At 36.5% G+C, this 17,183-nt stretch overlaps 1 protein-coding gene across 2 annotated transcripts in view; it reads right to left on the bottom strand.

Annotated features, from left to right (window-relative positions):
• Window positions 1-17,183, bottom strand: part of ZFP91 (ZFP91 zinc finger protein, atypical E3 ubiquitin ligase) — a 29,765-nt gene that overhangs the window by 4,021 nt on the left and 8,561 nt on the right. The window contains exons 3-10 of one of the 2 annotated variants that reach the window (XM_072970003.1): window positions 5,895-6,104; window positions 5,601-5,637; window positions 5,110-5,211; window positions 4,441-4,575; window positions 3,618-3,668; window positions 3,102-3,180; window positions 2,042-2,156; window positions 106-205 (exon numbers count right to left, since the gene is read on the bottom strand). In XM_072970003.1, coding sequence (XP_072826104.1) covers window positions 106-205; window positions 2,042-2,156; window positions 3,102-3,180; window positions 3,618-3,668; window positions 4,441-4,575; window positions 5,110-5,211; window positions 5,601-5,637; window positions 5,895-6,104 — 829 coding nt within the window. Of the gene's footprint in view, window positions 1-105; window positions 206-2,041; window positions 2,157-3,101; window positions 3,181-3,617; window positions 3,669-4,440; window positions 4,576-5,109; window positions 5,215-5,600; window positions 5,638-5,894; window positions 6,105-17,183 lie in introns of both variants that reach the window. The other variant, XM_031691093.2, reaches the window with a different exon arrangement.

Below are 17,183 nucleotides of genomic sequence, written 5' to 3'. Positions count from 1 at the left end.
ATAAAAGTGAACAGCAGCGGCAGCTGAAATGCCTGTCAAGGGCCTAACCCCTAAGTGGGGGATACGCGCTTCTCACCCCGACGTTCACCGTGAGTGAGTACTCACTGCAATGGCTTCTCGCCAGTGTGAATCATCCGGTGCACGGCCAGGTTGTGGGAACTTTTGAAGGCTCGAGCACAGTATTCACAGATATAATCTCTTTGATCTAAGAAGAAAAATAACGTGGTTAGTGTCCCACTTAGTATCCCTCTTCAGTATTTTAACCTTGCTTTCAACAAGTACGCAGATGATCAGGCAGGTGACTTTAGAGGAAAAGCAATTGCTTTCAATGTACAAGCACTTTGGATAAACAAAACTTAAAAGCAAATAATATTGTTTTCATCACTTTTTGGTCCATTTATTCAGCAGCATTAGAATCTATTTAAAAAAAAAAACCACACCTAGATAGTAATATGAGACCTGAAATCCTAATTTCAAGTTTACCAGTAATCTATATCTTGGATAAATTACTTAGCAAGTGAACAACTACAAAATTTTCATATATTTTATTCTTAAAACAACTGTTTTCACACACTGTGAAAGCTGAATATCTACATATAAAGAATCTGGCATTCATCCACCACCACTGCCAACATAAGAATTTGGTACTCCCTGAAGAAAAGTGATCCACATCCAACCTGGTACTTACGTGTTCCATTTCAGGTTTAAAAAAATGTTTCCCAAGATAAACAACTTAAACTTCTTTCAAAAGAGTCAAGCTACTGCTACCAAATATATGCAAACAGTACCTGTATTTCTTTCCCTCATTCTCTTACCCCTCATCTTCCACACATTTCAACCACCTCCCTCTGTCATTTCACAACCCCCCAAATTTCTCGGGATTTTTGATGAATTTGGTAACATGATGTGGAATCTACAGGGCAAAGCAGCATTGTATTTAATTACTTCTTTACTTGAATAAGAAGTAATAAAATACAAATTTGGTTGGGGAGAAAGTGGACAGATGCTCAATATATATTTGTTGAATAAGTGGCCATTACACATTTTCTATGCTTTTCATTTAAAGTCACGTTTTTCTCAAACTTGAATGTACTGAGGAATCACCTGGGGACCCAGCAGACGCAGGCGAGATTCAGCAGGTCTGGGATCTCTGCCACTCACATAGCTCAAGTGATGCCAACGCTTACTGGTCTCTGTTCTACATCACTGAGTAATAACTGAGCCTAAAAATGCACACTTCTAACCCAGGGACTGCTCCTGGTATCTGATCCCCCAGGTCTTGCCCACTTTTCCAGCCCCACAGCAGTACGGCAAACGAGTGAGGGGCATCTATTTGTTTAAATAAATCATATTTTCAAAGGCAGCCAGTATACACTAAATTGGAAAAGTCTAACACTGACATCATAAAATTGTATTAACCAAATATAAACATTTGAACAGCACTTTATATGTTATTTCATTTTTATGCCTTATTTTATAAATGAGGCAAAGTGAGAAGAGAAGAAATTAACTTTCCTAAGTCACACATTTAGTAATCATTTAGTAAATGATTACTAAAGTGGTTATAAATGAATGATGTTTGAATCCACTCTACAAGTCACACAGAGAGACTCAGTTTCTCCTTCCAAGCCAACAGCGCCCACAGGGGGGTACACGTGAACGCAGCAGCTAGGCCTTCTGACTGCGGCAGCGGCGGCCGTCCCGGGAGCGCCCTGGCTGTCAACACGAACTGTAAGCAGGCCTCCTTACCACTTAGGCTTTCTCTCCACACACTCCTCATCTTCAGTCCAGGCAGACACAAGTACCCATCTGCCCAAGGAGCATTAGAAACCATGGTTCTGCTAAAAATTAGCCATGTGACCATCGGCTAGTTAACTAATGCTGCCCAGCCTCCAGTTTCTTAGCTGTAAATCAAGGCTACTACAAGCGCACTTGGTGGTGTTGAACGGATGGACAGATCAGAAAAAAATATTACCAATCTAAGCACTTACAAGCACGGTGCATTTAGCTATTTGGTAAAACATTTCATTTATGCAAGCACCTGTGTGATGTTTGGCATGTCGCAGAAGTTGCTTCTGAAGCCTGAAGAGTCGCCCACAGGAGGGATGGGGACACACGTATTTCTTCTTCAGCAAATGCTGATATTTAATGTGGTGCTAAAACAGTAAAAGAAAGTGAATGGGGATAAAAATTAAGGCTTCCTGAAAGCTCATCTCGTTCCTTTGCTAAGTCAAAAGTGTTGAAGGAAAACCAAATGAATAGGGAGCAGTTTAATAAAACAGTTAAGAACACAGGCTACGGAAAGAGACCTGGATTCCAATCTGGATCTGCCATTCACGGGCAGTGCAATCTTAGAAGACGAGCTCCAACACTGTGAGCTCCAGTTCTCATCTGTAACATGGAGGTGATGACAACTGTCTCAGAGTGCTGTCGTGAGAGTGCAGGGATCGTGTATCGGACGGTGCTCGGTGCAGCAGACAGCACGTGACAAAAGAATAGCAGCTGTAATCATTACAGGAGAACCAGAGTGACAAAGAAAGGCCTGCGTCTTATGTTAGACTTGCTGCTAAAGATCAAACAGGCACGTCTTAAGCTTCAGTAATCAACTTTTCACTTCCGTGTTTTCTGCCAGGCAAAATACAAGCTTAAAAAAAAAAAAACTCACTTAAAAAAACCCCTAAAAACTAAAAAATTTTCAATTTATTCTAAATAGTATTTAAGATACCATGGGTTTCAGTTGCTAATTTTATTCTTTAAAATTATACATTAAAATAAAATCTGTTCATCTGCGCCTTGGTATGTGGTTACACAATCATCTCTTACATCAGGAGTACTTGCACCATAATGAGAAACACTGGAATATTCCAAGATTCCAAGGAAATATTTAAGCTTAGGTTCTTAGTCACTTGAACAAAAAAAAAAAACAAACAAACAAAAAACCCCACAACTGAAGTAATTTTATGTTTAAAAAATATTTTTCTTGACATTATATAATAATGATAAAGGCTACACAAGTTCACAAATTGTAAAGTCTCATAAAATATGAGAACTAGTAATGCAACATAACCTGAAAGGCTGCCTTACTGAACAACTTCACTGACCTGCAAGTAGCGGGGATGAGCAAGAACAGTTCCACATCCTTCCATCTCACAACGGACATACTGGATTGGAGGCTTTTTTCTATTATCAACATGTAGAAGAAGCGTGAGCAACAGAAAAGAGGCAGTATGCACAGTGGTCTTTAACTCAAACTGCAGTACAGGGAATAGCTACCTTATAGTACGAAGAATTAAAGTCTCTTTACTAGTTTATAGCTTGCACAGAATTGACGTTAGAAGTAACCAGAAATTATTTAATACAGCTTTTAAAACAGAGTACAAAATAAACTAGCCCACCCCCAAAAGGAAAGGAAGTGTTAAAATTTTTAGGAACTTGAAGATCCTACAATGGAAATAAAAACACAGTAACTCTGCATCAAGGACATTCATCAAGTTGTGAAGTTTTTGTGAAATTTTTAACTAGCCATTCCTGCAGGGTAATTATGAGGGCTGAACACGTGAGTGAAGGGCCCACCACCAGAAAGAAGACACGACATGGCAGGAGTATAAATTACTCACCTCCTTTTGGGTAATCGTGGACTTTTGTCATCTTTTCGCCTTCTTCCTCTCCTATGATTAAAGAACAGTGTAACTGCCCACATACTCCAGATTGAAGCTTGTAGTGGAGGATAGCTGAGGACACATACTCAAGACCAAGGAGCAGGTGGAAGAGACAGAGGATAACCCAAAATACATAGAGCCAAAGACATATCTGGCCAACCAAAGATTTCACCGTGAAGTGATTTCACTTGCAAGTACATCTGCACCACAAGTTAAAATAATGTACCTTTCATAAACTATGCATTCTTATGGAAGATCACATAAACCTCAAGGTTACTACTTAAAGAGTTGTTTCAGTAAAAAGTCCACCACTTAAATTTTATAAATTTAAAAAGTATAGTAAGAATCGATCATCTAAAAACTCTCAGAATATAAACTACACTCTCCTGGCAGCAGAGACAAACGCCTACATACTGAAAAAAAGCTACTTATACGACCAGAAATAACTGCTAGGCACAGAGTATACACCTGGTCAAGGTTATCACGCCATTTGCCTTATTTGGCCTCTTTAGAGGACCTACATTTGCCAGACTTCTTCTTGCTGTCTCCACCCACTCTGCATCCTATAGCTACTGTCTTACCCACTCATTTGAATGTCTTTAAGTACTGCTTTGAATTAAACTTTTGCAACTTTTGAGAAGAGTCTCTCCAATGAAACTGTCAGTTGCCTGAGACAGCAATACGTGTATGTCAATATCGTTCCTCACACGCCCACCCTTTTTTCCACTAGTGGCTTGAAAATCTGTTAAGTTCCCATTTTTAAAAGTAACTGCCTACTCACTTCCTAGGAGGCTCCTCATCTTCCCTAATTTCATTCTCTTCTTCTTTCACTTCTACCTCTACTTCCACTTTTATTTCTTTCTTCTCTTTCTCTTCTTTCACCTTGCCTGATTTTCTCCGTGGTTTTGGGGTTTCCCTGAAATTACAAATACATTTCAACATTGGTATCCAGCAAAGGACCTTTTCAAGGACAACTGTGACAACAGGGTAAAGTCTGAAGTTATCACTGATTTCTTGTGAAATTATAATCCCCGCCTATGAAATGTGGTTTCCAGCCAACCACTCCTTCTCATATGCACAGTGATCACACAATTATATTTAAAAGCCTATGAGCTGACTCCCAGGCTAACAATGCCTTAGAATCAAACCTCACTATAGTTGTAAAGAGAAACAAGACAAAAGAAAGAAATCTTAAGTATTCAGGCAATCATGATATCTCAAGATAAAACATGCAGACATCACAATAATTTGGATATGATCAAAACAAAGTTCTATAAATGGAAGAGATGGCTGTATGAGGGGTTAGTAAGATAATGTTATATTCGCAAAACAAGTGCATAATTACTCATTTAAAATTAAGTCCATACCCATTAGTTGGGCAACAAGGTGAAATAAAAGCATGCAATAAGGTTTTTCTAACTTATTTTTCACCAACAAATTCGAGACATGCCTTTCTAAATGGGGTTTGTAGGTCTCATCTCTTGGGTCATCTTTGAAGGGAATTTCCTCTTCACTGATCAACATCTCTTCTTCTTCTTCCTCCTCCTCATCACTGCTAAAAAGCAGCAAATAGAGATTAGAAATTCAAGTTGTAAGAATTATATCCAGTCATTTATTTAGAGGGAGCCAAAAGATTCACAGTAAGTTATCTAGGATTTTCATTCTTGTGGTCTGGCTGGACTGCCATCTAGCTGCTTAATCGTAAAGAATAATAACTGGAACTAAAAATACTCAAGTCCTAGACATCACTTCATTACTTCATTAAATACGAAGTGAAATAATCCCTTCATTAAATAAAAGCAAGGCAATGATGGCTCAGTGACACTAAGAGCTAAAAAACAATTGACTCAATTATTTCAAGCAGAAAACAACCACATCATTTGATGTGATTATGCTCTACGTACCCAAAGATTTGAATATAAAACATTAAAAGTTTCTTACCTAATGCCACCCGGAGACTGATGCTCTTCAGCAACATCTGGAAAAATAAAGTCCAAACAAAACTTATCTGTGTGGGTACAGGTATTTTCTCTCTGTAGCCAAGAGACTCAAATCAAATTACTGCCTAGGGTAATTATACAAAAGGAGAATTATCCACAAAATGTCAAAAAGGAACCCTTCCTATACCCCCACAACTGCCCCTGAAAGTTAAGCTGTTCTGGTAAACATTCAATGTTGTATTTAAAATCAACAGGCAACTGGTTATGGAAGAACCACACTCTACTTGCACTGTACCATAATCAAGCTGATCTGTATTTGGTTCGGACTTGCAGATGAGCTGCAAGGAACCAGTCTTGGATCTAGAGCTTCGGGTGTTCTCTGTGTCACGGTGCCGAGAGACAGACGTCCTGCTGCTGCTGCGCCAGCCCCGGCTCGGCCTAGCTGCAGCGAGGGAAACTTCCTGAGGGAGGGCAGGATCTTCTTCCTCTTTCTCTTCCTTGGGATCTAGATGAAAAGATATACCATTCTTTTTAAGTTTACAGTTAACCAATAACCATTTCTTGTATATACATTGTTATAAATATAGCCAATGAAAAGATGAATTTTTTTTCAGGAAAAAAAAATTCTTAGAATTTTACTGACATAATAGAAGCAGCAAGATGAGAGGAAAATGTAATAAAGCCTATCCTTACTGTCATCACACTGAAGAAAAAACTGCATATGTTGCAAAGTGGTAATTTTGTATTGTCTTATCTACTAGAAAATGAAATGCTAAGAGAAATACAGCTAAGATCTAACCTTTTATTCTATATTTTAACCTTTAGATCTAAGACAGAAATAACCAGATTGAGTAGGAGGCCCCCAAGGATGACCAGATCTACCAGAGGCACAAAAACGAAAAGAATCATAGGTCTAGATGGTATAACAAATACTGCTGCAGGTAAGTGCTAAAGAGGAATGCCTTCCCTTGATCCTACTCAGTAACTTCACTTAGTATATTAAAAGTGAGACTATTTTGACTATGCAAGAACCTTTTAATCTCAGAATGGAAAAGTTCTAAGAATAGCACGAAATCTCAGGTCTTAAGATTGATACATCTGACTACATAAACATAAAAAGCTCTCTGCATGGCAAATTCCACTATAAGCAAAGTCCAAGAGCCCAACAGAAAAATGGCAACTCAGTAAAAACATGGTTTTCAAACGTATGAACAAACAAAAATAATGACAAAAAATTCAATCCACCCATAACAAGAGAAACTCAAGTGAAAATGACTGTGCCATAGTATTGTTCCCCTGTTATATTGGCAATGATCCAAACGTCTGACAAAATACTGTGTGGGCAAGGCTGCAGGAAAAACAGGAACTCTTAACAGAGTAACAGCAAAACCCTCTAAGGATAATTTGGCAATATCTATCAAAATTGTAAGTACTTACACCTTTTTACATTAATTTCAACTACTAGGAACTTATCCTCCAAAACTATAATCACACTTACAAAGTGACATATATAGTCATGGCACTGTTTTTAGTAGTAAAAGTAGAAAACTAAATTTCAGGAGGGGACCAGTAATATGAATTATGATACATGTAGTCAATGCACAATAGCGTGAAATCAATTCCATGACACTTTATTATGCCAAAAAAACCCATATCCATAAAATGTCCAAATATTGTATATATGTATATATACATGGTATAAATAAATATGCAATATATCTTAATACATTAATGTAGTAACAACTCTGGACAGATTACAAGAAATTGATAAATACTAGTCACCTATCAGGTAAGATCCAAAAATACTTCCAGGAATTCTACCTCAAAGTATCTACCCTACGAAAATTAACTGGAACATGGAGTTCACTACAGCACATTTATAATAGCTAAAAATGGAAAGAATCTAACTCTCCGTATCAAGGAAAAACTGTTTCAATAAATCAAGGTATATTATCACGATAGAATATTACATGGAAGTCTCTGTAAAGAATGATATGGAATTACTGGCAAAAATACGGTTAAATGGAAAAAATAAGACTATATACACACATATATATGGTTTGGTAACATTTTTGCTTAACTTTTTAAAAAAGATCTGAAAAACATAATTTTCTCCACTGTGGAACAAGGTGATGACTGAGGGCAATTTGAGCTTTAACTACATTGTCTGAAACTTCTATGAGAACATATTACGATAATGAAATAAAATTTGTTTGAAATGTAGAGATGAATAGCAGTGGGAACTTTAAAAAACCCAACATAATTATTAAATCAGATACATGTTTTCTTCGTTTTCTTTTCACCATTACTGCCTTTCTTACCTTTCTCCTATCTGAGCTACTTCAAGTAACAAAATAATAATAATAATAATAAAGTTAGAGTTGAAAGTATCTTAAAAACTATCTAGGCTAAGTACAATCCAATGGAATGGAATGCCAAGGAAGACAAGCCTGTTCAAGACCACAAAGTTATCTGAGCAGACCTAGATCTAAAAATCCTGCCTTGAGACTAGTAACCAAGGACTTTTACACCTAGGTCATGGCTGCTTTTAAGAAAATTTCTTCAAAGGAAGCAATTCAACACTTTCCATAAAGTACTGCAACATTAAATAATGAAGAGAAAATTCTTTTACTCAACCCAGTTACACTAATTTGGACTTTAAATCCACTCCATAACCTCCTATACTCAATGAAGCCAGTTTCTTCTTCATGATGAAAGGACATCTCATACTGTGGATATTATCCACTGGATAAATGATGGCAATTTGATGAGAACTGCTTATTCTTATAAATAAAGTGTAATAGCCCATCTTATTGAATAGCATACCCATCCCCGTCAGAAAGTGCCATCAGCCAAAATGTCCCCCAACAGGAGCCCGACCCGGCCCGAACACACACACACACACACACACACACACACCCCCACTGGAATCAACTTTGTTAAGAACTCTGGAAAATAGTCAAGGTTTACAGCAACCTAGTGAACACTGAATCAAGAAAAAAGTGAGTTACACAAGACATGTAAGGAAATCTCTGTCAAATCACAAGCACCAGCTTAAGAGAATAGAGCCTTTAGAGAGATCACACAAAGAATATGGTTTCTAAAAACATGCTCAAAGAGCTAAAGGAAACCGATGACAAAGAACTAAAGGAAAGGAGAATGGTGTCTCAACAAACAGAAAAATGTCAACACAGAGACAGTAATTATAAAAAGGAACCAAAGAGAAATTCTGGGGCTGAAAAGTTTAGTATCTGAAGTGAAAAATTCACTATGGGTTTCATTCAACAGCAGATTTGAGAAAGACAAATCAGCACACTTACCTTAAAGTTTGACTGAGAGTATCTAGACCAAAGAATAGAAAGAAAAAATTAAGAAAAATAAACAGAGCCTAAGAGACGTGTGGAGAACCATTAAGCCAATCAACAGAGGGTCCCAGAAGGAGAGAAGAGAATGGAGCAGAACGAGTATTTGGAAATATAAAAGACAAAAATGCCCCAAATCAAAAAAAAAGGACATAAATCTACACAAACAAGAAGCTCAACAACCCCACTTTTAAATACTGTGACATTCACAGGTACTCAGCATCTCTGGGGGGGGATTCCACTGACAGCAGTATCGTTATAGACTTCACGAAATACACTTCAAGTCAAAAACAGTTATAAAAGACAAAGAGGGACACTGTATATTAATAAAAAGTCAACCAGTCAAGAAGATATCAGAATTATAAATCTAAATAAACCTAATCTATGGAGCAAAAAATGACAGAATTTAAAAGAGAAATCAGTATTTCTAAAATAAGTTGAAATTTCAATAACTTACTTAGTAATGGATAAAATAACCACTCAGAAATTCAGTTAGGAAATAGAGGACCTGAGTAACACTATACATTAAAAAAAAAAAAATTAAACCTAACAATAGAATACACAATCTGAAGTGCACACAGAAGATTCTCCAGAGGAGACCGTATATTAGGCCACTCAAGAAATTTACATCAGAAGGAAAACTAGAAAATTCACAAACACGCATAAGTTAAACAGCATACTCTTAAACAACCAGAGGGTTATTAAAGAAGAAATCACAAGGGAAATTAGAAAATACTTAGAGATAGCTGAAAATTAAAACACAACATATCATAAAAGATGGGTTGCAGCGAAAGCAGTGCTGAGGGAAATTTATAGACATAAATGGCTACATTAAAACAGAAAAAAAAGTCACATATCTAATCAATAATCTACATCTTAAAAAAAAGGGGGGGAAAGACGAAGCAAACCAAATCCAAGCTAGCAGAACGAAGGAAATAAAGAGTAGGGCACAGATAAATGAAATAAGAAAAATAGGAGACCAACAGAGGAACATTAATGAAGCCAAAAAGTTAGTTCTTTGAAAAGATCAACAAAATTGACAAACCTTTAACTAGACTGAAGGAAAAAAAAGAAGAGGCTCAAATTACCCCAAAATCTGAACACAAGTATAACAAGTGAAAGCACTTGATTAGTAATCAAAAACCTTCCAATGAAAAAAAGCCCAGGAGGAGGGGACCACTTCCCAACTCATTCTGTAAGGCCAGGATTACTCTGATCCCACAGCTAGACAAAGACACCACAAGAAACCTAGAGACCAAAATTCCTGCAAACCAAATCCAGCAGCATACTACGACTATGCAGCACATTAAAACTATGACCAAGTGGGACGAATCCCACGATTATGAGGGTGGTTCAACATACAAAAGTCAATTGATGCAATATACCACATTAATAGAATGAAGGGGAAAAAACCCCCACATCATCATCTCAATTGATGTAGAAAAAACATTGGACAAAATCAACACTTTTATGATAACATACAATAAACTAGGAATAGAATGGAACGTTCCCAACCTGATAGAGGGCATTTATCAAAACCTCACAGCTACCAGACTCAGTGGCAGAAGACCGAAAGCTCTCTTCCTAAGATCAGAGACAAAATAAAGATGCCCTTTTCCTCCACTTCTGTTTAACACTGTGCTGGAAGTTGCAGCCAGAGCAATTAGGCAAGGGAAAAAAAAAAGGCCCACAAATAGGAAACTCTTTTTGCAAATGAAATGACCTTATTTCTAAGGAATCTACAAAAAAAAAAAAACTATTAAAGGTAACACACAAATTTAGCAAAGTTACAGAATACAAGATCATCAGACAAAAAGTGATTGTTTTCACTGAACCAGCAATGAGCAATCCAAAAAGGGAATTAAGAAAAGGATTCCATTAACAATTCAATTAAAAAGAATTAAACACTTAAATATTGCTAAAATGGCAATACTCCCCAAAGAGATTTACAGATTGAATATAATCCCTATCAAAATCCCCTCAAAAAAGGTCACACATTGTATAATCCCGTTTATAAGAAATATTCAGAACAGGGGTAGGGTAAATTCAGATTGTTTTCAGGTAATTAAGGTAAAAGCAAATCAATGTTTGTTAGAGGCTGGAAAGAGGGGGGGAATGGAAAATGACTACAACTTTAAAGGCTATGGGGTCTTCTTTGGTAAAGATAGAGGTGATGGTTGCAGGACACTGTAAATGTACTAAATGTCACTGAATTGCATGCTCTAAAATGGTTAATTCTGTTATGTGAATTTCAACTTTAAAAAAATACAAAGGGGGAAAAAAGAGCACCTGTCACTTTCCCAGAGGAGAAATTAACAGAAGGATAACCCAAACATGAGGATAATCACGACTAGATCGAAAAGAACTGAGTTTTGTCTGTGTGGTAGTTCAAAGAATTTCTATTGTTTCTCATTATAGCAGCTGACTTTGAGGAGGCTCCTGGGTACATAAGAAAAAAGAAAGAAATTTTGCCACAGTAGCCTGGGTGAAGGAAGACACCAGGAAAATGACTGCAGGCACAGAGAAAACAGCCACATTCTGGAAAGAGGAAGGGACAAAGTAAGAATGGTGATGCTATGAACTGAGACAAAAGATACCGGTACTACTGGCAGGAATGTTTCTCCTGATATCAAAAGATGAAACGAAGTGAATTTTCTAAATCCTAGAACAACAGAAAATCCTTTCAGAATAACCTATCAAGTTCCAAAAGGTGACAGCCATTTCATTATGATAAAATACTTCAAGTTAGAAGGTTTATCTTAATATGAGCTGGTCCTCTCTAGACTGCCTCATGTTTCTAGCCGAGGTTTAGAGAAATTGAACGACTTATCCAAGATTATAAACCTAAGACTGATTTTGGGCGAACAGGGAGTGTGGTTGGCCGACCGGCTGGGAAGGAACTAGTGTAAAAGTCTTCTCATCTCTGTAATTTAAATATTTACATTTCTTCTGCGAAACTAACAAATCTTTAATACTTGTTATGTGCCTAGTATGTTTTTGCCTTTTCTAAATTAAGTCCTCATAATCCTGCCAAGTTATTAATACTATCGTTATTTTCATAGATGAGGAAACCAAGTAGCTAACTTTCCTAAGCTCACGTACTAAATTGTGGAGCTGAGATCTGAACCCAGCTGAGATTTGATTTGGTACCTCTAAGTCCGAATTCTGTATCCTTCCTACTATACCACACCTAATCATACAAAAGAGGAATGGGAAAGGACCAGTCCAAAGCTTAATTCAGATTTGGTTCATTTCCAGTCAGCCTTAGGTTCAAGTGCCAAGAGAAAAGCTCATTTATGAAAGAGGCTGCCCTAAAAGATCACAAGAAGAATTATTTCAAGAAAGTGAGTTTTTAATCTAAAATTGCACATCTGGAACATCCAGAGCATCTTTTTCCATGGTAGCTAAAATGTCGACTGATGAATAGATAGATCAAATGGAGTATTTCCATACAAAGGAATATTATACAGAGGGATGAAAATATTTGTACGTGCTACAACGTGGATCAACCTCAAAAATTTTATGCTAAGTGAAAAAAGCCAGACTCACAACAAAACAAAAAACCCCACATATTATATGTACAAGTCCACATATAAGTCAGAAAAGGCAAATTTACATATACAGAATCACACACTTAAAACTGGGTGAATTTTAAGGTTTGTAAATTATGCCTCAATAAAATTTATCAATAAAATATATATTGCAGCACTAGTCGTTAAGGGCCAATAACTGAAAACTACCCAAATGCCCATCAATAGTAAAATGGACAAATTGTGATACATTCCCACAATGGAACACTTTATGGCAATGAAAACAATCTGTGACAAATACAACAGAGAGGAATGTCACCTAATGGTGAGCACAAGATGGCCTACACAGAAAAGTAATGCATTACTCCATTTATACGAAATTCAAAAACTGGCAAAACTAACCTGTGCTAGTCAAAGTCAGAATGGTGATTACACTTAGGGTGGTTGACCATGTTCTGTTTTTTGAGCTGGGTGACGGTCACATGACTGGACTTGCCTTATGAATACTCACAAAGCTGTACACTTAACAATAAGTATACTTTTGTATATGTATAATATATCTTAATAGTTTCTTTTAAAAAAACTATCTGTAATCCCAGAAAAAAAGAACCGAGATATATCAAATGTCCTTCAATCAAGACATGGTTAAATAAATGTAGAAAACACATGTGTAGTAGCCATGGTTAGATGCCCACCAGGTAAGTATCTTAATTTCTTCCTCTTTCCTTAAAGAATCAATCCCACCATGTTGGTGGGATTCCTAAGTGTAAGCTAATGGTTTTGAAAGAATAGTTTGTAAACTCCTAGGAGTCCCCAACATCCTTGAAGAAGTTTTCAAGGTCAAAATTCTTTACAAAAAAAAAAAAAACCTGTTGGGATTTGAATTTGGATCATACAGCATTTATAGGTTAATATGAGGAGAAATAACATCTTGACAATATTGAGTCTTCAAACTCATGGACAAGGCACATCACTCCACTTGTTTTATACTTTTCAGTGTCTAAGTATATTTCACATCTTTTATCAGATTCATCCCTAAGTACTTTATATTTTTGATACTACTGTAAATTGCATCATTTTTCTAATTTTGTAATTTCAAATTTTGGCTGCTAATACACAGAAATACAACTGATTTTTGTATGTTGATCTTGTGTTCTATGGAGTGACTTCCAGAGGCCCTGCAGCTTTTGCCTTCGGCCTTCTGGACCACTGCCCTGAGACCACCGTGAAGTGAAAACGTCTGAATTGAAAGGCCACTGCGGAGAGGGAATGGCCCAAATAAGAAACAACAAACTGTTGTATTTTAAACCACTAAGTTTTTGACTAGTTTGTTGTACAACAATAGATAACTGACACAGAGTTTAGAGTCACAGTAAAGAAACTGGGGTTGAGAAATTCTCAAAGAGGTAAAGTTGCAAACAAAATCAGTAGGATACAAGTAGGGAGTTTAGGACAAAATTAGCCACATTTAAGGAAGCAAGCAGACAAAGGACAGAACCATGGCTACCTCTAAGGGGCTAAAGGGATATTTGCCTGGATGCAGTTAGATCAACCTGGCTAGTTTTACTTCAGAGGAGCTCAATCCTTCTCAGACTTAAAAGTTTAGGGGGCATTAGATCAGACCTAATTCCTCTTCGTCAGAGGTTCTTGTTTACTCGTGACCTCAGTGTGAGGATAACGTCATGCCCACATGGAGAGATGAGCGTCTCTCAGGGGTTTCAGAGTCAAGGATGAATGTCAGTTTGCCCGCTCAGGACCTTAGGCTTTCTCTGCTTGAGTTTTCTCCTACCTGGGCGTTCTGCTGCAGCTCTCAACTGGTCCTGGCAGGAAAAGGGATCTCAATATAAAACTACTGTATATAACAGAATAAACCTATTACTCTGTTGAGATGGTTCTTATGAAAGTTGAATCAGCAGCTGAAATTGTTATAAAGTTTTTTTTATGTATGTAAGGGACAGACTCATTTACCTGACTGATAAAACATCCCATAACTGAACTGAGCTGATAATCAAGGCTTTCTCAATCCACATTCATCATAAATGAAGTATGTCTGCACTTGTAGGAAACTAGAACAGAGAGCAAGATCCACAGGAGGTTTGGATGTCTGAACTAGAAAAATGGTTTAAAGGATATGGGGCATTTCCAACAAGGAACAAGATGTTGAGCAGATTATCCTCATATTGGGAGAAATAATACAGCTCCTGGTACCTTAAGAAAAAGAGGAAGGAAACAGGATAGCTAAAATGCCTATCTAATGTACTGTTAGCACTTGAGACATAAGCATTATTATAATAGTCAGAACTGGAGTTTCTGAAACATGATCGTACTACTCCGTGTATTTCTATAATTAGCTCTACTTTGTTTTCCATAAATAATTAGTAAAGTCCATTTTGAAATATTAGCCGATCTCAACAATGTTAAAAGAAATCAAGAAAAGTGAGTCCTTTGTTAAAAAACATATTTAAGCCAACTTTAGAAAAGTATCATTCTATTTGTGAAGGGGAGTCTTTTAGCTAAAATTGACAGCATATCTGAGGGTTAAGACTAGAATTATATATGCCTCTTTTTTTTTTAACTTAAGAGATTTTTCTTTCAGAGTTCTTTCCTATTCAAAACTTACAAAATTTTAACTAGGAAACCAGGTTATCCGCAGAGACTCAATCTTTCAAGAAAAAATTGTGAAGACAATGTTCTATACATCCTTTGTACAGATGCTCAAATGGTAAAAATTAAAAAGTTAGATTTTTCTCATTGGAGTGGAAAAAAAGGTGAGAATTCCCATTGTATATATTTTAAAGATGACACAAATACTGTTTAAGAGTATTCAGAATTAGAAATGAGAGGACTAAGAAATAATCAAAGGTATTCCAACACAGGAAAACAGAAACACTCTGATGAAATTAAAGCTATGAAAACTATTAACTAGATAAAGCAAACACTCAAAGTTCTAAGCAATCTGAGTACATTTCTAGACCTGTTTTTTAACTCATTTGGTGATTCTGTCCAGGCAATCTTCTCCAAACATCTACTCCATAACATGGAGAGTAATGGAAAACAGTAAAGTGATTTGGAATAAAGATGAGATCCAAAGTTTAATACAATCAATTTTCAAGCACCTTTATGTTTCCCATAAACCCTAATTTTATGAGATATTCTTTAAGGAAAAAACGGGGGGAGGAGTGTCTTACAGGTAACTGCTACGTATTTTGGTATTTACATTGTATAGTACCCAAAATCTCAATCTCTGAGAAGTCCTGTAATAATAATTAACTTTGATGACTCAAGCACTGCCTACATTTGACTCTGTAATATTTGTTATTATTCCATGAAACACCTGAAACTGACTTTAATAAAGATTAAGATATTACAGTCTTTTTTATTACTATCTTGGGCAATTTCAGACAGGTCTGAAAGTGAAAGAAATTACAATTACTGGATAAAGTTAATACTGGGACTACTAGTAATTACATTTAGGCAAACCATTCCTTTACTTCACTGCTAGAAGTAGAACACTGGTTCGAAACAGAGACCAGAATGAAAACATAAAGCCAAGTTAAAAAGGAATTAGCCAGGCTTGATCCCTCAAATTTTCTGCTAAAACTCCTGAAAGCTCCCCAGTGACGAAGACAATCCTTCGGCAGTGGTAAAATAAGATTTCATGCTTTAAGCTTTTCTCTTTTTGTGTCTTTGTGGAATGCTTCATCGAGTCATCTGCAAGGTCTCACAGCTCTAATGTCATCTTCTCAACGTCTTCCCCTGCCATCTTATCTAAACTTAGCCTTCCCTTTCCCAGCTTCATCAAACACTCTACTACACTGTTTCTTCATCGCACTTATTTGATTACCAGCACAATCCAGTACCTAAGGAGAGTGCTGGACACACAGTGAATGTTCAAAAATTACTTACTGAATGAATAAATACCATTTGCAAAGCGACTTTCCATTTGTTTTACATATACCCACCAGGGTTAAATAAACACAGCAGGAACAGGGACCAATGGCAGTCATTTCTTTACTATTATTTCAGCTTGAAAAATGAACATGTCACTTTGCAATTTAATAATTTAAAAATACCAGTAAGTTGCTTTTTGTGTGTGCGCAGTATCATTTATTCAAACATGTCCAAAGTTTTTAAACTTTCACTGAAGATAAGCACATAATTTCAAGTCGTTTGGAGTAAATAAGAGTAAAAACAATCCTGAAAACATCTTTTGTATAAATGTAAGATATACTTATGTAGCTATACATACTGTTCAGAGTTGAACAGCTACTCTAACAGGTAAACTAATGCAGAGATTGAGATGGGAGGGGGAGAGGATCTACTTCTTCAAAATTTTACAAACTTAACAACAGCTAACTTTTATTGCATCCTTACCATATTCAGTGTACTGGAATATTTGCAATAAATGGCAGAACTTGAATTCAAATCCTGAGCTGTAACTCTAGATCCAGAGCATTTAACTAGTGGATTAAAGTGAGAGACTGAGACTGAATTATCCATAATGCAGCTTTTCCCTCTTTCTTTTTTTTTTTAAATTGAAGTATGGTTGATTTACAAAGTTGTGTTAGTTTCAGGTGTATAGCAAAGTGATTCAGATATATACATATATTCTTTTCCAGATTCTTTTCCATTACACATTATTGTAAGATACTGAACATAGATCTTTGTGCTATCCAGTAGGTCCTTGTTGTT

This window comes from Vicugna pacos, chromosome 10 (genome assembly GCF_048564905.1).
Source record: "Vicugna pacos chromosome 10, VicPac4, whole genome shotgun sequence".
Classification (NCBI taxonomy): Eukaryota; Metazoa; Chordata; class Mammalia; order Artiodactyla; family Camelidae; genus Vicugna; species Vicugna pacos.
Note: the sequence above shows the minus strand (reverse complement) of the source record. Positions and strands in the feature narration are given on the sequence as shown.